The sequence below is a fragment of the Bufo gargarizans genome, chromosome 1 (assembly GCF_014858855.1).
Source record: "Bufo gargarizans isolate SCDJY-AF-19 chromosome 1, ASM1485885v1, whole genome shotgun sequence".
In the NCBI taxonomy this organism is placed as follows: Eukaryota; Metazoa; Chordata; class Amphibia; order Anura; family Bufonidae; genus Bufo; species Bufo gargarizans.
The window spans coordinates 383,011,439-383,039,263 of record NC_058080.1 but is presented as its reverse complement, the minus strand read 5'-3'; the positions used below and the strand labels follow the sequence as shown (position 1 = coordinate 383,039,263).

The window sequence follows — 27,825 nt, the reverse complement described above, 5'->3', positions numbered from 1 at the left end:
GAAAAGAAAAAAAAAAAAGAAGAATAATTTAACCAAAAGGTGCGCTTTTAGTGGGTTTTGAACTAATGGTAGTCTGTGGATGGCACTGTTATGGGGGATCATCTTATCTTATGTATCATCCATAGATCCCCCCCCCCCCCCCCCCATAACAGTGTCCCTGTGTAGTGAATGGGGGCCAGCCTCTGTTTCTGTAATGGCAGCGGGGCCCGATGCCTGCTTCATTCATAAAGTGGGCAGAGCAGGCGCGTGACGTAGCGAGCTACGCGTGCCCACTCGGCCTCCTGACTGCCAAGAAGAAGTAGTAGAGCGCTAGATTTAAGATGATTGGAATACTTTAACAATACCCACAAGTTAGATATGATTACCGTATACATCAGTAAGCGGGGCCCGGTGTAGTTGAAAACGGTGACTGCAGTACAGAAACAGATGCCGGCCCCCAGCCCCTCCTCCCTCTCAGCCTATTCGCCGGATGGTCGCAGCATTCGCCCCATAAGACGCGCTGCTATTTTTCCCCCCACTTTTGCGAAAATACGGTACTTCTCTACTGTAAGAATAAAGGCCAATGCATGCAGTGCGTCACGTTACCGCAAAACTAACACGTTAAGTGACCGTGAAGAAGCAGGCTTTTCATATGCTTCACTATATGGCACGCAACGCACAGTTAAGGAGCGGCAATACTTATACTTTCCATTGTGTTGTGTTCTGATGTTATAGGGAACGCAACGCCCATGGTTAGCCTAGTCTCACTTGTATAAGTGAAGGGAATGGATAGTCAATAGTTCAAGACTGAAGCTGTAAACCATTTGAAAAACTGCTGTCATTCAGAGAAGGCTATAAAAACTTGTAAACTCAGATTGTTAGCTTAAACTTTAAACATGACTATGGGATTCTACTAGGGAAATCATGTTTTACAATAAATGCCCCTTCCCCGTCCTGGATCCTCCCACTGCCCATCTCCAGCAGAAGATCAGCACACAAAGGAGAAGGCAGCAGCTTCCTCGCCAGTAGTTCTGTGGTAATGACATGTATGTTGCCTTTCTTTCCTTCAAGGAATGTATAAAATACATTTGCATATTAAATACAGAGGAGTCGGGGTCAGGCAGTCGGAAGTACCAAAAACTGAGTCGGAGCATTCATCTACCGACCCCACAGCCCTGGTTTTGCCTGTGTGGATTTTAAGTGATAAAGCATTTTTTTTGTGAAATACATGATCTACGTAGTGATTTGTCCATGCACCCAAAGGGCAACCCAGCACATGTTCATATTGGATTGATAAATGTCACTGGAACTGGGTTTATAAGGAGAATGATTTGAGTATATGTTTATGAATATTTCCTTTTATGAAGGTCAAGGGAACGGCCGATTATTCTAATATATTTATTTCATGTTAAAAATAAACTGTTGTATGAAGATGGAACTCCAGTTACAGGAAGAAAGTGCATGGCACAAGACAGTCTGTCATCTGGAGCCATGTTTGCATCCACCTCGCTATACTGACATGTTTTAAACAACGAAATAAAGGAAACCTCGTGTTACAGACTGGCGAGTGCCATGCTGTTCCTCCTCCGTTATGTACCAGCCATCTCTCGTATAACCACTGAGCGCCCTGGATTTGACAGGGAAATCTGGGCTCATTAGGTGATCCGTGTACAATGTGGATCTACTTTTGAAGTACACTGAAAGTAAAAGGTAGTAAGGGGGGTAACTTTTTCTTTTACCCAAAATGAGTAAACTAAAAATAAAATTCTTGGAAGGTGTCCATAGCCTTTAATAACCCCTCATTGACTTGCAATAAGAAAGCTGGACATTTAAAAGAAATTGGTCCAGGCAGACACTGAAGGCATTTAAAAATTCAGAGAAAAACTTTCATAGCTTCTTGTAGAAATGAGATATTCCACAGTCGATGTTGAATGCAATGCTTAAAAAGTAATCAAAAGGGGATAGCCTTTACAACCTGCATACATTGTATTATACCTCTGAGTCCACAGAGGTCAGCAAGTGCCATGCAGCCTTCTTGTATGTGGGGGAGACAATCCAGCATGCAAAGAACCATATAAACACAAGCCCACCAAACATTGTTGCTAACCTCCTCCTCACAAAATCTATATAATATATATTTAAAATACATAATAATTGAGCAGAAAACACAACGAAGGAGAGGAGGGGACACTAAAATGGTACTACTACACAGAGAAGTCTTCTGGATCCATACATAGAAAACCCAGGAACCAGAATATGAGAGGGCCCTTAGGTCTCTCTCATAGGGCTGTGGCAGCAGCATACTGACCATTACATTGTATTAAACAGTTTTGTAACTTACCTGTATGTGGTCATTTATTACTTCCACCTCTATTACAGCCATTGCAAACAGCCATCCCCTCCTAAGACGATCACCTGTGGTACGGTGGACATCTGCCATCCAGCAGTGCCACTTATGGCTCTTTCACATAGTCCAGCACACCAGGTGCAGATCTTTCGAGGCTCCACTCTGGTTTTGGCTCATAGTCACTGATCAAACACGGATTGTGTGAAAGTGCTCTTATCTTTACAATTCAACCTGTGGACTTCTATTACTGGATGTTAATGCTCTAAATGAAAGCATGTCATGGCAGAGGAGCATGTGCTGGGATTTAGGTTTCTATTTTGACCAGAAATGCATCCTTTCCACGTCTACTGCCCGAGAAGCAACAATCTTTACTATAGTAACGGCAGAGACATCTGATGGAAACTCCAGCGGGAAGAGAAAAAAAAAATTAAAAATCACGCATTACATGGTTTTTGCTGCAGAAAAGCCAGTAGATTTCACCCTCTCCATTGAGAAGGGTGAAATCCACACGAGTAATCCCCCGTATAAAATTTCAAAAGCTTTCCTGCAGTTTTTTTTAATGCAGCATCTGGATCAGCTGTGTGGCCTCAAAGTAATTATTCTTTGAGTATACAGTTGATACAGCATTTTCATCCCTCTTTTTGCAGTACGCTTTGTAAACCTTGGTGACCATTCCTACCATGAACCCATTTAGAACAAAGTTATGGACTTAAAGCCAACACAGGGACTCCGTTAAAGTAGAACTCCCACAAAAATATATATTCTCTGACCTGTTAGAAAGGTGCCTGATGTAATCTGTAGTGAATGTAATCTTCTCATCAGTGACTGTGTTTGTGAGTTATAACCTCCCTTCTGATCCTCTGCTGTGTCATGTGACCAAATCTCTGATGTCCAATTGACAGGACAGGAAGTCAGTTACTTCTCTATTCGCTCCTATGAGACTGACATTAAGGCTCCCATAGGAATACATAGAGAAACTGACTTCTTGTGCACAAATAAGATGCCGTGTCAGTTGGAGCCTGATCGTTGGTCACATGACACAGCTGAGGATCAGAAGGGAGGTTATAACTCACAAATACAGACACTGATGAGAATATTACATTTTACACCTTTCTAGCAACATTGTTTGCGGGAGTTCTTCTTTAAGCAATTCAATTTAAACCCCCCTCTTAAATAACACCAAACTGTACACAATTTGTATTTTTTTTTTATTATGGTTTCCACATTTATATCACAATTTGTCCACTGATAGGACCAAAGTTAGCAAAGTTGCCCTCTTCTGCATATCAGAAACACAGAAGTCTTACTGTACATTCAACTAAGGCTTTTGTTTCTTTTCTTTTTGTTTTATTTTTTGCAAAAAGAAAAAAAGAAAAGAAAAAGATCACGTTTTTATCATGGAGATCCCGTAAGGCAGGTTACATCTAAAGGAATGATAGCAAGTATGTTTAAGTGTGTGTGGTTTTTATCTTCCCAGCATACAAGCCGGCCCTCTCTGTATTGTGTCTGAATAATTTGGAAGCTAGTAGCACCATCCATCACCTTGAAGTTTTGGAGGTGAGGGTCATTTGAAGAACTGACGTGACAGGTTAGGACCTGAAATCAATGAAAATAAAGTAATAAAATTTGCTTTTTAAAAAAAACACAAGGTCAATACCAAATCCAATTCAGTATTGGGATTCTGAACACAGTGGTTAGCAGCAGCTTTGGGATTGGTTTCTCACAATTACAGAGGCTTGTGGGATGTTAACGCAAATCATCTTTACAGAAAAAAGGTAAAACGTAGCGGGGGGAATGATTTTAAGACTCTTTCCCTGCCCATGACACAGGGACCAGTTGTGATGCTTGGAATCGCACACTTCAATGTGCGCCTCTACTTGAGACGTTTACTGTCAATTATATATATTTTTTTTAAGTGGAAATAAAATCTAAAAAAGGAAAAAAAACAAAGGAAAAATTCAAATAAATAAATGCATACTCTGTTAAGGTAACTTACTCTCAACTTAATTAAATCCTCTTTCACATAAGTTTTAGGTACCTGTCTCACATATATATATATATAATTTTTTTTTTTTATTCCAGCCCTTTATCAGATACCGGAAAATCCACTTTTTTGCATTTGAAAGGGTAGATTTGAACTTAACACTTGAATTTTTCACAGATTTTTTTTCTTTTATTACAGCCAACTATACAGCCAAGCTATAGGAGTTTCAAAACTCCAAACTTAGCCCCCCTTTGCACACCCTTCGATTGCATTTCTTGACCCTCTTCTTTAATCCTTTTAGTAAACCGGTAGCAGCATTTAGCACAAAAGAACGGGTGCGGCAGACTCATGGGGGAGCTCCGGCAGGGAAAGGTAATTCCCAGGATGTAGTGGACACAAAGCTTCTCCTCTTCCAGGTGCTCTACTACCCCACCCTCCACATCCCTTGAAACAGGGAACTCCTCTCTCACTTAAATCTTCCATGTTGAGCAGTGGTCGCCAAGCGACCCGTGGTTTGCAGTGACAACCGCAGATATGAGAAAGCAGATTTGGGACAGGTGCTCAGTCGAGGCAGACATAAGGCAAGATGTTTAATCTACCATCATCACCATGTGGATCCAAGGAGATGCACTGCGTCCAATCATACCAATTGCCCTGTGTATCATGACAGCCATTGACACCAGGCCAATGTTGATCATGTAGTCTTTCTACGTCCGCACTAGTTACTTCCCTGTTTTTTCCAGGCAGGTCACTAGGGAGGGCAAGTGGCACTAAAACATGAGTTTTTCTAGCTTCTCGCTTAGTGCATTCCTCCTGTTTTAAATATTCAGACATATAGTAATGTGCACTCTGCGTCTGTACACCAGAGGAAGACAACAAGCTGCTCTGCCGATTGAGATAGGACTGGATGATCTCATTTCGAGACAATTCCTTCCAGTTTGTCTGCTCAAAAGGACTTGGCAGACAGAGTTTGGGGTCCTGTTTGTCGGTCTCAGTCCTGTGCTGTTCTGAGGGGGCTGAACTTTCATTCTGAGCTGGATCTTTGTGTGTCAAGGGTTTTATTTGCCCAGTCATGAAATCAAATTTTAACTTCCGATCCTTTTTTACTCGTGTCTGTTTGCTAGTCCCATCTGTACAATACCCTTCTTGCTCACCCCGATTACGAGATTTCTTTTTCTTTCGACTATCTGAGCCAGATGTAGCATCATCGCTGTCCATTTTGGAGGGCTCTGGTGAAAAGCCACTGTGTGGTGTTTGAGGGTCTATATACGGTTGACTGCTCCTTGACGTGTGCTGTTGCGTTATCCTGGGAGACTGCTGGTGCCAGTCAGCAGGGAGTGGCTGCTCCACTGATCTGTGAGGTGAAGAGTTTGCCATTTCGCTTTTGGGAGATTCAAGTCTTTTTGCTATGGCAGGAGGTGTAGCAGGGTGCCCAGGGGATTGATAAGAGGGTGCATGTGCAGTGTCCACACCAGGCAGCCTTTGAGAGGGGCTGGGCGCAGAACCCTTTGGTGCATATGTGGTGTGCTGCCGTGCCACTAGCTCTGCTCTAGTGCCACGAGGGCTGAAAGAGGAACAGCGGGGACTACGTGGCTGATGAGACTGGGCATCTTCTAGCGCTACACTGTGCTGCTGCAGGACGGCCGCTTTCAACAAAGAGGAAGTGCTTGGGGGTTTTACAAGTCCAGGGGAGTTGGTGTGAGGCCGGACAGCATTTACAGGGATCTTGCTATGCTTATCATTCTCAGTCTCCAGGCGGTTAGTCTGTAAGCTGCCATCAAGTGCACCAGGCAAACTTTCAGGGGGACTTCCACCAATTCCATTTGTAGGTAGAGGTGAGGAGTTTGGAAACAGCTCATGACTAGGTTTGGCCACTTTGTTAGCTGGCCCCTGGGTACCTTCTCGAACATCTCCCTTCCTCTTTCTGTTAACCAACTTTTCAGTCTTGGGAGAATGTGCCTTCTGGATATCATTCCGGATTTTGAAGTCCTGAACAGGTTTTCCACTCAACAGTACAGCTGGGGTCGTCTCTCCCTTACAGTTGTGGGTACCACCTCCATTGGCAGAACCAGGTGGATTTGGAGTGCCCCTGGCAGATTGCTCATTCTGTTGTACGGGCTCGATGAGCTTTTGCCAGCTACGCAGCAGTTTCTTTGCACGCTTGGCAAGCTCCTCATTGCTGGTCTTTTTCCGAACATCATTGATTAATTTTCCTAATCTTGTTTCCTGTATAATAAATAAGGAAACACACATTAGAATCTCCAACCATGTTAAATGTGCAAGTGCATTTAAATGAAAAACCCTTAAAGTGTCCCTCCAATTCAATGTTCCCACCGAATCTGATATCAGGTGTGGAAAGGCTCAGGATACACGCTGGGCTTTAAACATGCCCTAATAACCTTGGTACAATGCCCAGGGACTTGTGCATGGGTCCTAGTGACTAGAGTAGGTCCATGCATGGCACTCAAGGTTTTGTATAGTTGCCTCAACAGTAGGGATGAGCGAACTTGTGTTTGAAGTTTGGCGTACAATGTTTGGGTTATCTAAGAATCCCGTTATGGATACTTACCACCATAGGTTATGGTCTGTGGTAGCGGAATCCATAACGGAATTCTTAGATAACCCCAACCTTGTACGCTGACCTTGAAACAGAAGTTCGCTCATCCCTACTCAGCAGCTATACAGCCCAGCACTAAACCCAAATCCCTACACTCCCAGTCAGATTGGCCAGGGAAACTGAACTGGAGGAACACCTAGTGTACCAATAAATGCAGAAAAGCTCTGCAACTTCCAAATTCCTCTACATTTTTGAGATCACTACTTGCTTTCAGTAAAGGAAACGTTCCCATTCAGAGACTAGAATGTTGGCAAGCCTTGGTCCACATTCACACCTGACGTTTACACATATTGCATGCCTGTCCAGCACTGTGTTCTATGGGATCATTTCTGGAATTTCCTACATTACTCTGGATGTCCTATTGCACTAGAAAAACAAAACAAAAAACGCAAGTTTGTGCTTTAAAATGTCCTCCCATTTCTGGCTATGGATGCTGGACCACCGCACAAAGAAAGGTAATCAGCCGTGTCGAGCTCAGGCATAATACTACTGGTCAGGAAAAACTAATATACGGGACCCAACCAATACACCATAAGGGGTAGGTTAACATTTGTTGCAGTAATTTCTGTAATTGTTCTGATGCTGCAGCATCAGGCTCACAGAACAGTTTCTTTTGCTTGAACATTTGTAACTTATCTGCCAAATAAGAAAATAAACTAAGGGCTTGTCAAAATCTGTTGCATATAGCGCACCAGAAATCGCTGCAGTTTTTAACCTTAGAGGCTGAGGACTCACTTGTGGCTTCAGGTGTGTGGACAGCCGCCACCTGAAGCTGCAAGTGCCTCCTTGGTCGCGGCTTTAAACTGCCGCCCTATGATCTTAAACGTTGTCTCCCATTGGAAACAATGGGAAGCAGGCCTAACACGACAGTCAGTGAAATTTTGGTGCAGTGTCTGCACCAAAATTCCGCTGGCTCCTAACATTCTCACCATCCTCTGAATGTTAACATTTCTTTCATTAACTCACAGCAGGCAGAAATCTTACGGATCCGTCTTCAAATGCTTTCAGTACACTTGCGTTTTTCCGGATCCGGCGTGTAATTCCGGCAAATGGAGTACACGCCGGATCCGGACAACACAAGTGTGAAAGAGGCCTTAATGCGGTCTCCGTTCAGCGCTGAAATGTATTTCTTCCAAAGTCATGCAGGATTTCAGTGTATTAATTTGGTATTCATTTCTGCATCTTTAATAACATTTGGTACCGAGGTAGCAAACCCGACTTCAGATTCTGAATTTTAAATTTCAGAAAGGAGTATCAAATTAATTCACCAAAGTCTCACGCAACATCGGGTGGAGTGAATTTTGCCTACACGGGGGCAATACATTTTAATGCTGTATGGAGACAGGTCTGACAGCTCTAAAACCGAAGTATGAAGAAATCGACTGAATCTGAAGCTTGAGTCGCTGAAGCCTACAAGTTACCTATTCTAAAGACTTGCATGCTTTCCTACATGTCTGCCATCGGGGTATTGCTGGGAGGTCATTCAATAGTCAGCTGACCCTTTCTTAATATGAAGGTAAGTGGTCACAATTGCTCACACATGCAAGTAAGGGATGAAACTTGGGTGTGTAATTTGGAGTACCACAAATGCCAAAAACGCCACACCTACCTCCAGTGCCTCTTTGGTAATAGGAAACTTCTCCAAGCTGGAGATCACTTCTAACACAGCCACCATGTTAAGAATCTGCAGAGAAAAAGTCTGACATCAATCCACAGATTTTAAAAAGTAAAATCCCTTAGGGTACTTATGCACACAGTGTAGATTACAAGCAGATTTTCTGCGCGGATGTATGTTTGGCAAACCCGCAGCGTAAAGGTATTCCTTCCCATTACTAGCGCCGATCAGCACATTCATGTTCCATTAAAAATGCCATTTAACATACTGGAAACCAGAGCAGGAGGAGCTGAGCAGATTGATATATAGTTTTATGGGAAAAGATTCAGGAAACTACCTTATTCATTGAAATATCTTCTCATTCTGGGATTAGGAGTCCAGTGGGCGATTTGCCTGCGCATACATACTTACTATAAGTTACAAGTTATACTGAAGCCATTCCCACAACTATATATCAATCTACTCAGCTTCGCCTGCACCATGTTTAACCCCTTGACACCTAATGCCGTACAGCATTAGCATGCAGGGAATGTATGGAGTGGGCTCATGTGCTGACACTCCCCAGCAGTGACCAGAATCTGCACAGTGAAATTGTGGGGCTCAGATCGGTCGCCATGTCCCAGTCCTTAAGGGGTTGTAGACATATTTCCTTTAAAAAAAAAAAAAAAAAAAAAAAAAAAAAAAAAAAAAAAAAAAGAGAGCCCGTCACCTCTCCAGAGACTCCTCATAATTCTGGAGCATCTTCTCCTGTGACTATGGTTTGCTATTCCTCTATTGCTGCAAGAAGTTTACGAATAGGGGTACAACTGTGTGCTCCTAGTTGGGTGGGTGACACTGGCAGCAGTGACTTGACAGTGTCAGACTTTGCAAAAACACACCACCCCAATTGGTAAAACCAAGGTGTACATTTATCCATAACCTTCTAGTAGGATTAAACGGGTTGTCCAGGTTCAGGGGTGAACCTGGACATATCCCCATCTTCACTCCTCTGGTCCCCCTGAAATGAGCATCAGCGCATTTCACTAAAGATGGCCATGTGTAATATACAAAGGCTTCCAGCCCCAACTATCACTGCTGTGTAACCGCCAGTACTGACATCTCCGAACATGTCTCAGTTACAGAGTATCGGGCAGAGAGCGGCACTGCCTGCATTCTCCACTGACGGTGTCAGAGCTCCAGACTAAAAAAAATATAACCAGGAGCCATTGGCTCCTAAACTAAAAAATTTAGGAGCCAAATTCAATTTTTTAGTTGCCAAAATTTTAAATGCATATAATAAAAAAAAAAAGCACTTGACAGAAGATAAGACACAGGTCACAGTAGTGAGCCACCACTACATACCAGTACCTCTCACATCCAGTGACATCTTTTGGGGGACAAGGTGACTAAAAATGGCGAATTGCACGGTTTTGAGTTTTTTTTCCCCTGTTACAACCTTCACCAGAGCGGAAATATATATTTTTTTATTCTTTGTAAATTTTTTATGTACAATTGGGAAATGGGGCTTTTTAAACTTTTAGTATTTTATTTTATCTTTTTATTTAATAACCATTTCCCCCCTTAGGGGCTATAACCTGGATCTTTTCATCCCTTGTCCTATTCACCCCGATAGAGCTGTATTAGGGTGACTAGGACTTCACACTCACCCTGCTGCCCTGTGCATAGTACACACAGCAGCTGGGAGCTTACCATGGCAGCCAGGGCTTCAGTAGCGTCCTTAATATGTTTTACATTCATTGGTGGTACAGTGGCCACAGCTCCTCCCCGCTATTTCCCCATTGTGGCCGTGGCTGTGCTAGTGTGGCTCCACTGTGCTAGTGAAGAGAACATGGATCATGCCATGTTCTTTAACTGATACTAGGCTGCGCAGACTAAAAAGTCTTGTCGCCATCGGCAAATTTGTAGGCGCATTGGCGACCGCTTGTCGCCATCTGGAGCCCCGAGTGTACAGTAATGCAGAACGCTGCAGCTACACTCCTGTGCATCTGCCCTAGTTAGATCAGGAGAGGAGCAGGGCTGTAGCTGTAATCCAAACATTTTAAAGACAGTTTTGCATGGTCACTACATAGGGGTTGGGGAGAAGCAGAACATATGGAGCTTTTCTCATCAGCAGTAATGTGAATATGAAATTATTCTGCCAGGTTCTTTTCCTACGAGTGCCCTGGAGGCGAAGAGTCAAAATCAAGTGCTCGTTTTCTCTGACTGACGGCTGTAGCACAGGGCACTGCACAGTGAAGCTCCGCCTCCAGTGCACTGGCAGAATAACTGATCATATTCACATTACCACGGATAATATAAACTGTACAGAAACTACCTTTGTACTGCTCGTCCTCATCCTTCACCCAGTGCTGCAAGCAGTTTTACATGGACAAAACTGCTGACCGATTTCCATTAAAACTACTAACAAATTCTAACAAGTGAGAAGTGTTTCCAGTGAAATTAGGCACAAAGCTAAAGGGAACCTCTGTGTTCCCCATAATTTAACAGTTCTATAGCACCTTTCTAAGACCATCCGTCCCTCTATAAGGGTGCTGCCACACAATCAGGTTTTTTATGCAGTTTTTGTAGCCAGAAGTTGTATCCATCCTTTATACTTTCTCTGTTATGATCCACAACCAATTTTGGCATCAAAAAGCCTGAACGTGTGACAGCACCCTTACTACTAGAATTATATGAATAAACTGGCAACTGGGCGATACCAGTTGGAGGGACATCCATACAGTCTCACACAGCCCAGTCAGTACCGACTGCTCCTTTGTCAAGGGAAATTGGTAACGTCCAGAGGTCAATCTCTTCATAAAGGTTTGGGAGCGATAACAGGAACAAAATGCCCAGTTCTGAGAAAATACATCTATTAAAACATGTCGGCAGGTCTACTAATTTGGAGTAATTTGGCAAAGATATAAAATTTTTTTTTTTTATTTCTGTGCCACAGGAAGGTTCTGTCACATGAGCCCGCTGGACACTTAAGATTTTCTTCGTTTACAGAGGGCACCAAATCGTTCGAAGCAGCCTGTCTGCTGAAAAAATGGATTACATGCGGATGTGTAACTAATGCTGTGCATTACCCATATACCACCCGGTATAATGCCAGGGAAGGATATGGTTAATCCTACTCAGGACACTGCACTTAGTCTGTTTACAGTGCAGGGCCTGCTGTCCCATCATGCCCTGGGTCCGTCCTCTATAAATAGTGAGCTGAATGCTATTCATAGGAGCGCGGGTCAGGTTATAAGTGATTAGCACACAGAGCAGGGACGCTACTCATGTCCTGCAGACACTACGAGGACCCTACAGACATGACTCCCCAGAAGGAGAACAGCCCGCTACCGCCTCCTGTACATGCAGTCTGCAAACCCTGCCACACAGCTGGGCACGGGCATCAGTGAACAGCTCGTACCAACAACCCAACATCGACTGATGAGGACGGGGGAAAACCTACTAGAACCCGCAAGAAAGGGTGACAACCTGAAGAATGACAATGTCACTAGAGGGCCCGAAGCCACAAAATCCCATCAGGAGATACACTTACAGAAAGAAACATACTTCAAGTCTATACAGTAGACATGCATGTAAATAAAGTGTAAAGTATGGAGGACTGATTTATAGCACGGCTAGGTAACATTATGAAAATGTAAAAATCCTTAAAACAGCATTTTACTGGTAAGAGTGTGTGCTCTGTGGCATTTGTGGATCCGCAATACACAGGCACCATTCCGTGTGCATTCCGCATCACGGATGCGGACCCATTCACTTCACTGGGTCTGCAGATGCGGAACGGAAGCAGGGAACGAAACCCTACGGAAGCACTACGGAGTGCTTCCATGGGGTTTCATCCCGCACTTCCGTTCCGCAAAAAGATAGAACATGTCTTATCTTTTTGCAGAAAGGCCGGATCGCAGACCCATTAAAGTGACTGCCCCACACGTTTGTGTGCAAGAGGCCTAAGAGTGGTCTGAAATGAGAAAAATAGCTCTTTATCCCCATAAACTAACATCTATCCATGACTCAAGTCCAATAGACTCAATCTCTATTTTCTGACGTGATTTTTTTAAAATCTATTTCCTGAACACGATTACGGGGGCGGTCATCTTGCCTGAGCTATTCCGATTAGCAGTTAGAAAGTATAAAGAAAATTGCTTTACAGCAGCCCCATGGGCCATAGACAATGGTCAGGAGAGGACCTCATTGACTTACATGGGACAGTTTTCTAGACATGCTCTATGACCAGTGCAGAGGTCATTGTACAAGGAAAGAATAGATAAGATTTGACAATCCGCTATTGTGAATGGTGGATTCTGGCTTACCTGGCATTCTAATCCTGCCTGTAACGATACCACCTCTGTGTACAGATAAGCAGGTAACTGCAGTAAAGTGATCTGTACAAACCAAGAAGTGGCGCCAATTATTCTTAATGGCCAGTGCAAAAACTGCAGGATTTTATGTTTAGTTTTATGTTGAAATCTATACCGTATATTGACATGGAGAATTAAAAATAACCACCGAAAATTCTTTAAAATATGTTAAACATAAAAACACGATTTAAACAATAGGTCCTTTTCTGATGACATTCCCTTTAAGGCTTATGCATTATGGCCCCCAATGCACGTAGACTATCCTTGTGGTTAAAACAGATGTATGCAGATCCATTCAACTTGAATAGGTCCGTGAACCATTGGCACAACAAAATAAATAAAATAAAAAGTAAAAGGAGCAAGTTCTATTTTTTTGTGGTGCGGTGGCACAGAGTGAAAACAAACGGAAGCGTTCCGTAACGCTTCTATTCTGCACCTTCCGGATTGCAGACCCAATTAAGTGAATGGTTCCGCATCCGGGATGTGGTGCACAAACAGCCGGTGCCATGTTTGAGGGCTAAGATACGGGCCCGGCCAGAGCACATTCGTGTGCATGAACCCCTAAAAAGGGTTTTCCCATCTGGGACAATTAAAGGGCATCTGTCAGCAGATTTGTACCTATGACACTGGCTGACCTGTTACATGTGCATTTAGCATGTGAAGACATCCATGTTGGTCCCATGTTCATATGTGCCTGCATTGCTGAGAAATATGATGTTTTAATGTATGCAGGTGAGACTGTAGGAACAATGGGAGCATTGCCAATACACCTAGAGGCTCAGCTCTCTCTACAATTGCTGCGCCCTCTCCACTTTGACAGGGTCAGGCAGAGATGACACCACACCTAGCCCTGTCAAGGTGCAGCAAGAGCAGAGTCTCTAGGTGTACCGGCAACGCCTCCATTGCTCCTAGAGCCTCATTTGCATACATTAAAACTTTATTTTTCTCACCAATATGAACATGGGACCAACACAGATTCCTTCCGCTGCCAAGCGCACATGTACCAGGTCAGCCAGTTTCATAGGTACAAATCTGCCGACAGGTGCCTTTAAAGCATATTAATAGGGTATGCTATAAATGTACAATAGTTGCGGGTCCCACCTTTGAGACCCATACCAGTCAAAAATGGGAATGTGGTCCATGTGTAGCCAGCCCATATGAGATGTCTGAAAACAGAAAAGCACCTGCTCAGCTTTTCCTGAAGTCCCAAAGCAGTGAATGGAGAGGATGTGTGGGCGCATGCCCTCTATTTACAGCGGGTCCCAGTGTTAGAAAGCACATTTATGGCATATCCTAATATAAACTGTGTGGTGTATGCCATTAGTCACCTTGTCTCCCCTACACACAAAATTTGGATAAAGAGAAAAAAAAAAAATAATAATGGTCTAATTAAAAACTAAAGTCCATCCCACAAAATCAAGCCCTCACACAGCTCTTAGACAGAAATATAATAAATAAAATTATAAAGTTATGGGCTATAAGAATATGCTTTGCAAAGAAAAGTTTAAAAAAAAAAAAACTTTTGGAAAAGTAGCAAGACACAAAAAATACATAAATTTGGTATTGCCGTAACTGTACTGACCCACAGAATAAGGTAGTCATGTTATTTTTAGTGCACAGGGAAGGCTGCAAAAATAAAACCCCCAAAAACTTGGTAGAATTTTATTTTTTTGCAATTTCACCTCAAATAAATTTTTCTCCCCGTTTTCAAATACAAACTATGGTAAAATAAATCATGCCATTAAAAAAACAAAAACAAAAAAAAAAAAAACACAATAATACAACCTTCTGCATCCGTTATGAACGGACCCGATATGCTGGCCATAGACTTTAATTATGACAGAATGCCTCCGTGGAGCATGCAGTCATAGAATTCCGTTATGGTCCGTGGTAACAGAATCCATTACAGGATTCTTGGATAACCTAAACGCTGAACTTGCAAAATTGCAAGTTTGCTGAACACTAGTGGTGACCTACAAGTCAGACCAACCCCATAGAAATCGTTAACTACAGACAGCCTTCACAGGTCAAATCATTGGTGCAAGTAACAGTGATCGATTTATTCCATCCAAAGTAATGTAAAGACGCTGGCCAACGTTTCGGTCTAACCTAGACCTTGTTCACGGCCTGCTCTTCAAAGCATATAACGAGCAAAAATTAGTAACATAAAATTCATTATCCAAACATTATATACATGATGCCATAGAAATACATTGAGGACAAATTGATAATCGTCCCCGGAGACGATAGTAGGGAATAGTAACATAAAATAATTCATGATGCCATAGAAACACATTGAAAACAAAAGGATAATCCAATATTAATAGTCGGTGTGGTCGCTATGTTTTATCCATACATCATACCTACATTTAGCCTACAGTATATAAACTAGGACCAGCGGCTAGTCTTGTATTACATTTCACATATCGACATACTCAAATGTCTTTGGTCATTTGGTGTGTTTGGTCTTCATTTCATTACCTACTATGTTCCTAGTGATATTCTGCAATCTGGCCTTACTATTCCCTACTATGGGCTCCGGGGACGGTTGTCAATTTGTCCTCAATGTATTTCTATGGCATCATGTATATAATGTTTGGATAATGAATTTTATGTTACTATGTTAAGTTTTGCTCGTTATATGCTTTGAATAGCAGGCCATGAACAAGGTCTAGGTTAGACCGAAACGTTGGCCAGCGTCTTTACATTACTTTGGATGGAATAAATCGATCACTGTTACTTGCACCAATGAATTGAGTGCCGTGGTTTTGACATTCGACCTATTGAACTATTTACCACTGAGCACCACTTTATCGACGAGGAGTGCCAACCAATTCCCCTTCTACCTTACTGTATTGCACCCACATACAGTGCTGCCCATAATTATTCATACCCCTGGCAAATTTTAACTTAACGTTACTTTTATTCAACAAGTAATTTTTTGATGGGAAACGACATAGGCGTCTCCCAAAAGATAATAAGACGATGGACAAGAGGCATTATTGTGGAAAAATACATCTCAGCTTTTATTTACATTTGAGCAAAAAGTGTCCAGCCCAAAATTATTCATACCCTTCTCAATCAATAGAAAAGCCTTTATTGGCCATTACAGCAACCAAACGCTTCCTATAATTGCAGACCAGCTTTTTGCATGTCTGCACAGGTATTTTTGCCCATTCATCTTTAGCAATGAGCTCCAAATCTTCCAGGTTGGAGGGTCTTCTTGCCATCACCCTGATCTTTAGCTCCCTCCACAGATTCTCAATGGGATTCTGGACTCTGGTTGGGCCACTCCAAAACGTTAATGTTGTTATCTGCTAACCATTTCTTCACCACTTTTGCTGTGTGTTTTGGGTCATTGTCATGCTGAAATGTCCACTGGTGCCCAAGGCCAAGTTTCTCTGCAGACTGCCTGATGTTGTCGTTGACAATCCTCATGTATTGCTCTTTTGTCATGGTGCCGTTTACTGTGATTAGGTTCCCTGGTCCATTGGCTGAAAAACACCCCCAAAACATTAGGTTCCCACCACCATGTTTGACAGTGGGGATGGTGTTCTTTGGGGTGAAGGCTTCTCCTTTTTAATGCCAAATGAAGGAAACATCATTGTGACCAAACAATTACTTTTTGTTTCATCTGACCATAACACAGAAGACCAGAAGTCTTCTTTGTCCAGATGAGCTTTTGCAAAGGCCAAGTGAGCTTTTGTGTGCATGGTCTGCATCCGTGGAACCCAGCAGTGTGCAGTGTCCGTTGGAGTCTGCCTTGAGACATTGCCACCAGCAAAGCCCTGATTCACCAGGATGGCCTTGGTGGTGATCCTTGGATTCTTTTTCACCTCTAACTATCCTCCTGGCCAGCACAGGTGTCACTTTTGGCTTCCGACCACGTCCTCTTAGATTTTCCACAGTGTTAATAAAGCTGAGAAATGTTTTTTTCCCACAATAATGCCTCTTGTACATAGTCTTATCTTTTGGGAGACACCCATGTCATTTCCTGTCAAAAAATTACTTGCTGGTTAAATAAAAGTAACTTTAAGCTAAAATTTGCCAGGGGTATGAATAATTATGGGCAGCACTGTATACCAAACAACACCAAAGACTGTACGCAAAAAGACACAGAGGGAGATTGCCTTATTTGCCCATAGCAACCAATCAGATTTCACCTATCATTCTCCAAAGGAGCTCTAAAAATGTAAGCTGGAATCTGATTGGTTGTTATGGACAACTAAACCAGTTTTAATAAATCTCTCCTTGTGTGCCAGACTGCAAAACCACAATGGTTTTGCACTGTGACTATTGGCCGCGTGGTTTGGAAAGTTTTAATAATCTTTTCCCATAAAACTTTATATCAATGTGCTCAGGTCCTCCTGCTCTATAATATGTTCCCTGCAGATAGGAATGCATTATATCCTACTGTCAAAAGGAGAAGAATACCACTGCACCGCAGTTGCACGCAGCTAATGGTAGGGGCAGTCAGTAAGGAACTCTCACTTTGACTGCTCTCCTCCTCCTGCAACTGTGCCACCCGTTTCCTCAAAGCTCCAGTACCAGAGATGGCTTGCGGCATCAAGTTTCAAGTTCTCAGCTGGAATCTGGGGCCACCAAGTGCTGTAAGCAGAGCTCAAGGTGTCCAAGAATGGGCATGTGCCAAGTTCAAAGACAATGCCAAGGACATGGCTGGGAGAAAGTCAATTACACTTCACAGCAGGGCATGTATGTGTGGACTCTGATGTGACCATGTGTTCTACATGATGCTGGGCTGTATTTTCTACTTCAATGGATAGGTCTAGTGCAACTGAGGTGCACTTTGCGCTACCGGGTGGTATTTTACACTGCACTACAGCATTTGGTGCTACGAGGTGGTGTCATATTTGCAGTATGGGGGTATCAGAGTGGCACTGCTGGGAGTAATATGAGAGCTATGCAGTGGTATTTATTTGGTGCTGCTATGGATGGAATACAACCACTATACAGTAATATTTGTTCGCTGGTTAGTAGGTCTGAAAAACCCTGTTCTAGATTATCCTAGGCGTGTTGCAAACTCATTACGTTCTGCCCGACGCTAGCAGAACATACTTAGGCCGATTGTTGGCCTAGTGAACACACTTGTCAGTGTAAATTGGCGTGTTTTGATTGTATTAGTCTAAATTGTAGGACTGACTTCAAAGGTGTCCACTTTTTGGATAGCGATAACATATCAACTGGTCAGAAAACCAATATCAGATCAGTGGGGTCCAACGGCCTTAAGCCCCAATTAGCCGGAAACATTACATTGGATGGAGCCAGAAGCAGAAGGTGCGGTCCGCCACGTAGGCATATTGCAGCTCAGCTCCCAATCACCTGACAATCTGATGCCCCAGGAGCCCAGGTAAGTGTACCAGGCAGGCTGCTCCTTGTATGCATGTGTCTTGCCCATGCGTGACCATTGGAAACCTGTTATATTTTCCACATTCAGAGGAGCTGGATAAGATAGTTCCTACTGCCTCTAGGAGCTGGAAAGAGGAGGGAGAATCTGTGGAACTACAGGTCCCAGCCAGTACTTCACATCGGTGCACGATTGATCTGTGGTATTTGCATTTACCTCAAGTGAAGATAAGTGCTCGACTTTACGCGGCCCGATTCAAAGTGAATGGTTGCTACGATTGTTCATCCCCCAATTCAGTCTGCACATTGTTGGCAGCACATTCCCCATTAACACAGGGCAACGTGCTACTGGCAAGCAATGATCTTTGGTGCCACGTGGAGGAGGCAATCACCTTACAAACAAGCAGGTGGGGTGATAAGCCACAAGCTTGGACTAGGCAATGATCGGGAACAGGCATTTTCCCTTCCCCATTTTCAGTCCATGTAAAAAAGCCTGCCTCACGATTACCTAACTGAAGGAATAGGCACTTTACATGGATAACCAGTTATTTATATGTTGACGTGTGAGGTCCAGGCCGGCCACAGCTCATTGGGTCATAGTACGGGCTTCTTCCCATCCGCTTTTAGCTTTCTGATCAATCAGAAGAACAGAAACACAAAACGGATCCGTTATTTTAAGCATCCAAAATCGGTTTTTATTGAACCACAGTTGGGAAATGTGGCCCCCATACAGACGGCGGTGATCTACAAGAAAGGTGCTGTGGTCTTACTACTTCAATATTAAAATTCCCTCCCAATAGCTTTGCATGGCTAGTACAGATAGAAATACTCTTATGGTGTACTCATATGGCCATGTTAGTTTGGCCAATCACGGATCTGCAAACATGGCTGTGCGCAACCCCTATCGTGGACTTCAATGGGTCCCCCATCTGCAAAACGCTGCCAAAGTTAGAACAAGTCATGTTTTGTGACGAGGTCACACGGAAGGAACCTAAATAGGTCCAAAATTTGATGACAATTCATTACATACCTCTCCGAACTATTATTCCGATCTCCATACCCTCCCCCTTCGCATAACCAGAGAAATTGAGGTTGTCTCCTGAAGACTACCGCTGTCAACTGAAGCTGGCCTCGTGATCAGCAGTTATTGTTGGAGGAAGTTGTGGGGGAAATCTGGCATTACAGACCAATTACATCATAAATGGAAGGGCAGAGTGTGCCAGACTCGCAGGAGGAGTCCCCTTCTGATGCCCAGTAGAATCCACGCTGGTAAAAATAAGCGCCAACATGGCATGGGAAAGTCTCACCTGCCTTCAGCCATTTTTGAAGAATTAACACAAACACACAGCCCAGCAATGCCTACAGTCAATATAAAATCTATGAAGTTTCGAGGTCGAAGGCGGGGGGTACTCTGGTGGAAAATGAACAGGTCACTGGATAGTAAGGCTAGTAGCCACAGCTTAGAAAAAAGAAAAAAAAAAACAAAAAAAAAACTGCTCATTTCCAGGTTTGAAACGTTTTATTATATTTCTACGTGCACCAAATATTCATAAAGCAGACAAAAGCAACAAACAGGCGACAGACATCACACACAACTTCAAGAGACTAGCGGCCAGCACTATGCACATCAACCAAGCACCCACAGACTGGTTAATACATGCTTGCGGTGCAGTTTCCGTTTCGTCCGAACTGGGCACTGCGCCAAAAGAGGCGTGAAGTAAACGACAACTCTACAGATGAAAAACCCACACCATAAATGCAAAATGTACACAGGCAGAAAGTCAGGAGGTTCCCAGCAGCAGACATGGACTACTCACGTGTGTTCAGTGTAGCAGTGACTTGGCGAAGTGTCTGGTACACAGGAGGCATGGTTACTTGGAGTTCCTAACAAATGATCCAACAAGCAGTCCTGCATTCCAGGGCAAAGGTTTCCAGGGAGCCAAACAGCAAAATTAAACTACTGCCTAACCACACAGCATGAGTGAAGCAAGACATCACCCTAAAGCATCACCATCTCAGGACGTCAAAGTGAAGTTCTGATCAGCAGGGGGCAGGTGAGACCCACCTACCAATCATTGTGCGCTCTGTGCCCTTCAGAAGTGATCACATAACTCTTTAATGGGGCAGGGTTAGTTGTATACTGGCACAGATGTTCTGTGGCAAACTAGTCTGAGGAAAAATGTGCCCTTACTGCATGCCATCTACTTACAGGTAGGTGGGCAGTGTACTGCACTCGTGTGAATGGCACAAGGCTGCAGTAGACAATGATGAGGCTATAAGGTGCTCAATGGGGCAAATAGACAATGACAGCCACTATTGAACTTTAAAGGGGTAATCCAGTTGGTAAAAGCTATCCCCTAGCCACAGAATACGGGCTCATGCACACAAACGTATTTTCTTTTCGTGTCATTTCAATGGGTCCGCAAAAAAAGAAAAAAAAAAAGAACTTGTCCTATTATTATCCGCATTACGGACAAGAATAGTACTGTTCTATTAGGGGCCGGCTGTTATGCTCCGCAAAATACGGAATGCACACGGACGTCATCTGTATTTTTGCCGATCTTTTCTTTGTGGAACGCAAAATACATATGGTCGTGCCCATGAGGCCTAAGGGATAACTAAGATGGGCGGGGTTCCTACCACCGATCACGAGACAAGAGGCCTCGTACCACCTGCTGCTCCCTACACCTAGATCTCACAGGGCTGACTGCCTGTATGGCTCCACGGTAAGGAGTTGAACAGCTACATGGGTTTCGTGTCCATGAATTCTTAAATTGGTGAAGTGCATTTGGAACATCCAGAGTTCAAATGGATCACTCCGCAGTTTTTAAATTTAAGAGAACTCCAGCCCCATTGACTATAAAGTCGTAGTTTTATTCCGGCCGCCTCTCAGCATGTTTGCCGTGCTGCGGCCGAACCTCCTGCCCGCCCCCATTATATTCAATGGGGCCGGAGCGGACTTCCAGTGGCACGATGCATTAGCGGCATAACAGAGCCAGCAGGCTGTTCCCCCGGCACAGCCTACCAGAGAAGGATGCTGCTCGTGTGGAACTCTGTGATGACCACAATTTCTGGACTGAACGCTGCTCCTCTGACCCTAATGACTTAATATGCTGTGAACTCCTGACCGTCTGTGGGGCTACTGAACTATAGTCGCACGTTGCCCTGAGTACAGTACAGTAGACCCACAGTCAAGAGGAGCAGGGTTCAGTCTGGGAAATAAGGCGGAGTGTTTTTCCCCAGACCAAACATGCTCATGTAAAACTGGCCCAACTGCATCAAATTACCTTTTTGTCAATTATTTTTATGAGAGATGGATGATGTGATTTTCAAGTCTCATAAGAATCATCTTAATGCATCTTGACGCATACAATGCATTTCTCATGAAAGAGTCAATGGCAGAGACTGAAGTCCACATGGCAAGTATATGTAATTGCATGAAGTAGGGCTGGCTGGACTTTACCCTGCTTTCCCACCTGGTACTTTATTGGTACCACATCTGAGGAGGTTCCATGTAAACCAAGCTGGTACCATGAAGGTCAAGTGAGCACACTGTTGACTGGTGACCGTTTCAAGAGAACAGTCACTCTGGCTTATCACAGTCAGCTGTACATACCACCAGAGGTCGTAATGACAACAGTACAAGCGTTAGACACCTGTTCAGGCCATTTTACTCTCACACGTATTAATACACATTACACTTTTCCTGACATTCATCAGGTACCTGAAATTACAGCAGAGGGCTTTGTTATTGGTGGATGTGGACAGGCTGCCGGTGTTCTGCCAGATTCCTATAACTTGGCAGAATGCGGTAGCCGTAAGCAACGCGGCCGCACCAGAATCAGCTGGAGGAGGGTGTGTGTGGACCTGCGCAAGCGCAGATCCACTGGATTCGTAAGAATAATTGCAACGCCGTGGGTGAAGCACCGACTTCACTTGCATGCGCGAAACCGTACACCGCGCATGCGCACTCAGCTCTGTTATGTGGTGACCCCACCACCCAAATATCCTGCACTCAGCTCTGCTATGTGGCTGAACTGCTCCAGATGATGTGTTGAATTGTGTTCACGCGTGCGCACTCAGGGGTAGGGAGATCTGATGGAACATTTTGCACTGAAAAATCTACATACCCGCACGGTGGTGTACGGTTTCGTGCATGCAAATGAAGTAGGTGCTTCTCCCACAATGGTGCAATTATTTTTACAAATCCAGTGGACCCTCCAGCTGATTCCGGTGCGGCCGCGTCACTTCCGGGTATAGCATTCTGCCAGGTATAGGAATCTAGCAGAACACCGGACCATACGGCACACCGCTCTGAAGGGAGACGTGTGCAGTCTGGCGGAGTAAGCGGCCTCCTAGCGGACGTTAATGTTGTACAGGGCGTCTGCAAAGAATGCAGGCAGGCTGTTATAGCCAAGTGATAAAGTACAGGGAAGATCCACTATAATGGACTGGACTTGATTACTTGGCTTATTAACCCAATCCTGGAGGGAGTAGAGTGATGTTATTTACATGGGACTGTATGTTGGGAAAGCTGACAGGAGAGCTATTATTTAGACTAGTGGTGGTTCCCTGCATGAATACCCACCTCTTTGTTGTTCTGCCATTAGCTGAACAGAACAATGAAAATTACGAAAGCAACAGATCGTGTACATAAATCACCCGAACACACTCCACTGACGATGGGATCCGTTCATTTTCTATTCAGGATTCTGTCTTATTACCAAAGACCTGCATACAAGGCTTTTAGGTAGAATCTGACAGAGGCCCCAACACAGATGTAAACAAGTCCTTAACATTACGTAGGCCTACGTATTATCTATTTGAAGTAGGGCTCTTGCACACAACCGTCGCACTTTGTGGTCATGTTCATTCTGCGGAAGGGAACAGCCGGCCCCTAATAGAACAAACCTATCCTTGCCCGTAATGTGGACAATAATAGGACTTATTCTATTTTTTGTGGAACGGCCATGCAGACATGGAATGCACAGTCATTTCCGTTTGTTGTGGCACCATTGAAGTGAAAAAACCCGGAACGGACATAAAAATAAAACCCCAGTCAAAAATGGTAAGAGTAGTTTCACTCCGTAGTGTGACCTCTGCATACTACGGCTCTCAGCAGCCCTATCAAAGCATACCCTTCATCAGACCCTGAAAAGAAGGATGCCTGAATAAAGCCCTTTAAATTCTAGACGTCTATGGGGCCCTAGTGAACCTCAGCATGACGCCAATTTCATGTCTGCCAGATTCTGCAAAAATACAAGACAAAATTAAAATTGCCATTAGGGCTGCAACGATTAATCGATGTAATCGATTATATTCGATAACTGGATTCGTTGTCGACGAATCCAGTTATCGAATAATCGCCGATTCGTTGCTATTCGGGCGGGCGGGCGGTCGCTGCATCTTTATTTTACCTTTTTACAATGACGCTCCCGCTCCTGTAACAGCCAGGCAGAGCGGACGGCGGCGTAACGTCACTCACTCACGTGACACGCCTGCTCCGCCTCCTTAAAGATGCAAGCATCGGGGCCGGGGCTGTTATGGGGAGGGGGTGGGGGGGGGAGGATCTGTGTATGGCACTGCTATGGGAAGGGGGGTCTGTGTATGGCACTGCTATGGGGAGGAGGGGGGGTCTGTGTATGGCACTGCTATGGGGAGGAGGGGGGGTCTGTGTATGGCACTGCTATGGGGAGGAGGGGGGGGTCTGTGTATGGCACTGCTATGGGGAGGAGGGGGGGGGTCTGTGTATGGCACTGCTATGGGGAGGAGAGGGGGGGTCTGTGTATGGCACTGCTATGGGGAGGAGGGGGGGGGGGGGGTCTGTGTATGGCACTGCTATGGGGAGGAGGGGGGGGGGTCTGTGTATGGCACTGCTATGGGGAGGAGGGGGGGTCTGTGTATGGCACTGCTATGGGGAGGAGGGGGGGTCTGTGTATGGCACTGCTATGGGGAGGAGGGGGGGGGGGGTCTGTGTATGGCACTGCTATGGGGAGGAGGGGGGGGGGGTCTGTGTATGGCACTGCTACGGGGAGGAGGGGGGGGGTCTGTGTATGGCACTGCTATGGGGAGGAGGGGGGGGGGGTCTGTGCACTGTTATGAGGAAAGGGATCTTAACAGTGCACATATCCCCCTCTCCATAACTGCGCCGTCCACAGATCCCCCATAATAGTGTCGTCCACAGATCCCCCTCTCCATAACTGCGCCGTCCACAGATCCCCCATAATAGTGTCGTCCACAGATCCCCCATAACTGCGCCGTCCACAGATCCCCCTCTTCATAACTGCGCCGTCCACAGATCCCCCATAATAGTGTCGTCCACAGATCCCCCATAATAGTGTCGTCCACAGATCCCCCATAATAGTGTCGTCCACAGATCCCCCATAATAGTGTCGTCCACAGATCCCCCATAATAGTGTCGTCCACAGATCCCCCATAATAGTGTCGTCCACAGATCCCCCATAATAGTGTCGTCCACAGATCCCCCATAATAGTGTCGTCCACAGATCCCCCATAATAGTGTCGTCCACAGAACCCCCCATAATAGTGTCGTCCACAGAACCCCCATAATAGTGTCGTCCACAATTTGTTTTAATATGGCCTTGGAACATAATTTTTCAAGTAAGATCATATAAACCTCTCTGTTTTGTAATTTTGTCGTTTTTCCCGATTAATCGTAGAAATTAATCGGCAACTAATCGATTATTCAAATAATCGTTAGCTGCAGCCCTAATTGCCATATTCCATTAGGTGCCATGCTGGCAACCTATCCTCCCCAGAAGAGGCACCATCCTGCAGCAGGTGCCCACAGCAAACTTCTAGGCACATCAGCTTCCTGGCACGTGGGGCTCATCTAACTGTAGAAAAGCTACTACTGTTGAGATTTGAGTGAGGGCTAGACAACGATCTGTATCGCCATGTGGCCACATGGTGACATCAAGAAAAATACAATCCCTACAATGCATGCCACGATAGACGCAGGGTCATCTAAGGTAACAGCAACTTCACCAAGAAGCTTACAACTGTGATTTACGGTGCGCCAATTTGCAAAACACGCTTACCGGCCCATGTGCACACCACATCGTTGACTTCAATGGGCCTGTGCTCCACATGTTGTGGCTATGTATAGGACATGTCCTATCTTTTGAGGAGCTGCCACACACAAGCACACGGAACAGCTTCCATGCCCAACGATGAATGTCACTCATGTCCCAGGCAAGGTGAAGACCTGCATACAAAATGCAAGCATCAAGCAAATGCCATCAGATTATGGACACCAATGGTGCCTGATGGATCTCACTGACTTGTAATAAGGGTTGTCGCGCTCCCGTCAGCTCTGTCACCTCCTCATCCTCTTGTTTTTAAGCAAATAAGGTTTTTCGGTGCACAGGACAACTGACTTCCTATGTAGCATCGCTACCAGCTCTCATGGACTGACAATCAAACGACATAGGGGGAACCTGGATGACATTATGGTGGACCATGAAACAGAGTGATCCTGCCCATAGAGCACTGAAGACTGCATTCTCAGGACAAGATTTTCACATGAAAGGTATGGTCATGTTTCTGGGCCGGGACCCTTCATATCAATATCCCGTAAAGTACAGGATCTCCAAGTTGGGATGTGCTGGATACAGTGAACTACGGAAGGATGTTCCTCCTCCAGATTTCATAACGTCAAGGTAGCCTCATGTCCCCGCACATGACCACAGATTGTCCACCTTCCAAGGTTACAGCAGGACAAGTCCACGAGAACATCCATCGCTAAAAACACCCAGCCATGAAACTGGAAGGGCTCCAGAATCATCCAAATACTAAAAGTAACCAGGCCATGACAGGTCCATCCATAAGCCGTATTTGGGTTAATCTGCTCCTATGTACAATACACAGCGCTCCCCACCCAATACTAGTAAAGCCGAGCCCCCACTAAACAGACACAAGCAGGCTGCACAGTCTGGTGTCACCAAGATTGGACGGGATTACAGGGGTCGCGCGCGGTCCCCTAAGAGAAGCTGCGCTCCACTTACTGGTCGTGTTCTCCTGCCCCGGCTGTCCATGTGTCTGAGGCCAACTTGTCGCATCTGAGTAAGGGCAGCATTTTACAGGTGGTAAGGGGGAAAAAAAAGTTAGCGGTCTGGCCACTTGGGGGGTCCCACAGATGCTGCATACCCAGGAGGGGCCCCTCTTTCAGAAGCATGCATGTGACATCACCTCTTGGTCTCCTCCTCCAAGGACAAGCCGCTTATGTCTGGCCACAAGCAGGCCGAAGCCTCGGTCTTTCCTGAAAGTTGGAGCCCGGCGCTGACAGCGTGTGCTGCTGAGGGCCTGGGCCTCATGTCTCCCCACAGAGTAGGCAACAAGTGCCCGGGCCGGAGCCTCACACGTCCGCGGGACCCCCGTCTCTCCCGTCCTGTCACCCCTTCACATCAACGGCCGGCTGTCAGTGCCACTTACCGTACAAAGTCCCAGCTACCTACCGGACGGCGCCGGTCACACAGCGGCAACTACTCTGCCCGGCCGCCTCACACTACACGCTGCCCTCCTTCATTCCGGAGCCTACGGCCGCTCGCGACAGCCCACACCGGTCCCGCCGCTCTAACGGCTAGCCGAAGCCTCCCGGTGAGCCCCTCCGCCGTAGCGCCACATCCCACAGCCTCCAAGCCCCAACCCCGGCACTCACATTGCTGTGCTTATCGATGGCCTGCATCAGCCTCTCCCTGATCTCCCGCGGGGATACCGGAGCCGCTGTCATTGCCTCTGTCCGGGGATCACTGCGGAGGGCGGCGCGGCATGTTCCCGGGGAGGGAGGGACACAGTGGCCTGGGCACCGGGAGCGCAGGACACCGGAGACTCCCAGGCGCGTCTCTCCTGCTGGAGTGGAGCGACCGGGAGCCCCGAGGCACGACGGGAAATCCGCCGCCGCACGCTTTGTGACGCCACTGAGGCGACGTCCTTGCGTCACAATTCCTCTGGGCAGCACGCACGTCGCGTACGGACGTAAGGACGCACATCTCCCCTCCCCCAACAGGAAGTGTTTGGAGCAGCATGTAACTGCTAGTTGGATAGTGCTTAGAGTGCATGGGTTCCTCCGAGGTTCGGGTCACGTGAGGAGATCATGTGACTAACTTTTGGTAAATTGGTGTGTTTTCCGGGTCTATGGGTACTTTTTTACTAGGTATTCTGTGCGTTCTCGTGCGTGTGAGGTCAGGGGTTAAGTGGTAAACATGCGTTCTGAGGATGAGGATGTTTATTATTATTATTTTTGGAGGGGAGGGTTTGTATTTTCGTACAGGCCCAGACACAATGCTGGCAGCAGTCATATGTTAAACGATATGACACCAGTTGTGTTAAAGCTATGACAAAAATAATAATAATTATATATATATATATATATAACCATTAAAAACATTTTTTATGCCAACTACATGATGTTACAGCCAGGTTCAAAGCCCTTTCTCAGAGGTTTGTCATGGAGACCTGCTGTGAAAAAAAATAGCGCCAAACACAACTGTATCCGTTCTGCGGTCTGCAAATCGCAGATCCACAAAATGTGGATGCTGTCCG

The 27,825-nt window shown here is 45.3% G+C and overlaps 1 protein-coding gene across 3 annotated transcripts; it reads right to left on the bottom strand.

The window, feature by feature from the left end:
* Positions 1-3,515: 3,515 nt before the first annotated feature.
* On the bottom strand, positions 3,516-27,201 carry MED26 (mediator complex subunit 26). 3 transcript variants are annotated; one of them, XM_044270334.1, is made up of 3 exons: positions 26,942-27,201; positions 8,537-8,611; positions 3,516-6,536 (listed from the first exon to the last, which is right to left on the bottom strand). In XM_044270334.1, the coding sequence occupies exons 1-3, from the start codon at positions 27,011-27,013 to the stop codon at positions 4,872-4,874; spliced, it is 1,812 nt and encodes a 603-aa protein (XP_044126269.1). In that variant the 5' UTR covers positions 27,014-27,201; the 3' UTR covers positions 3,516-4,871. The 3 variants fall into 3 exon arrangements, with proteins under 3 accessions (XP_044126269.1, XP_044126279.1, XP_044126288.1); XM_044270344.1 differs by lacking the exon at positions 26,942-27,201 and adding an exon at positions 26,716-26,928; XM_044270353.1 differs by lacking the exon at positions 26,942-27,201 and adding an exon at positions 20,079-20,661.
* Positions 27,202-27,825: the final 624 nt, after the last annotated feature.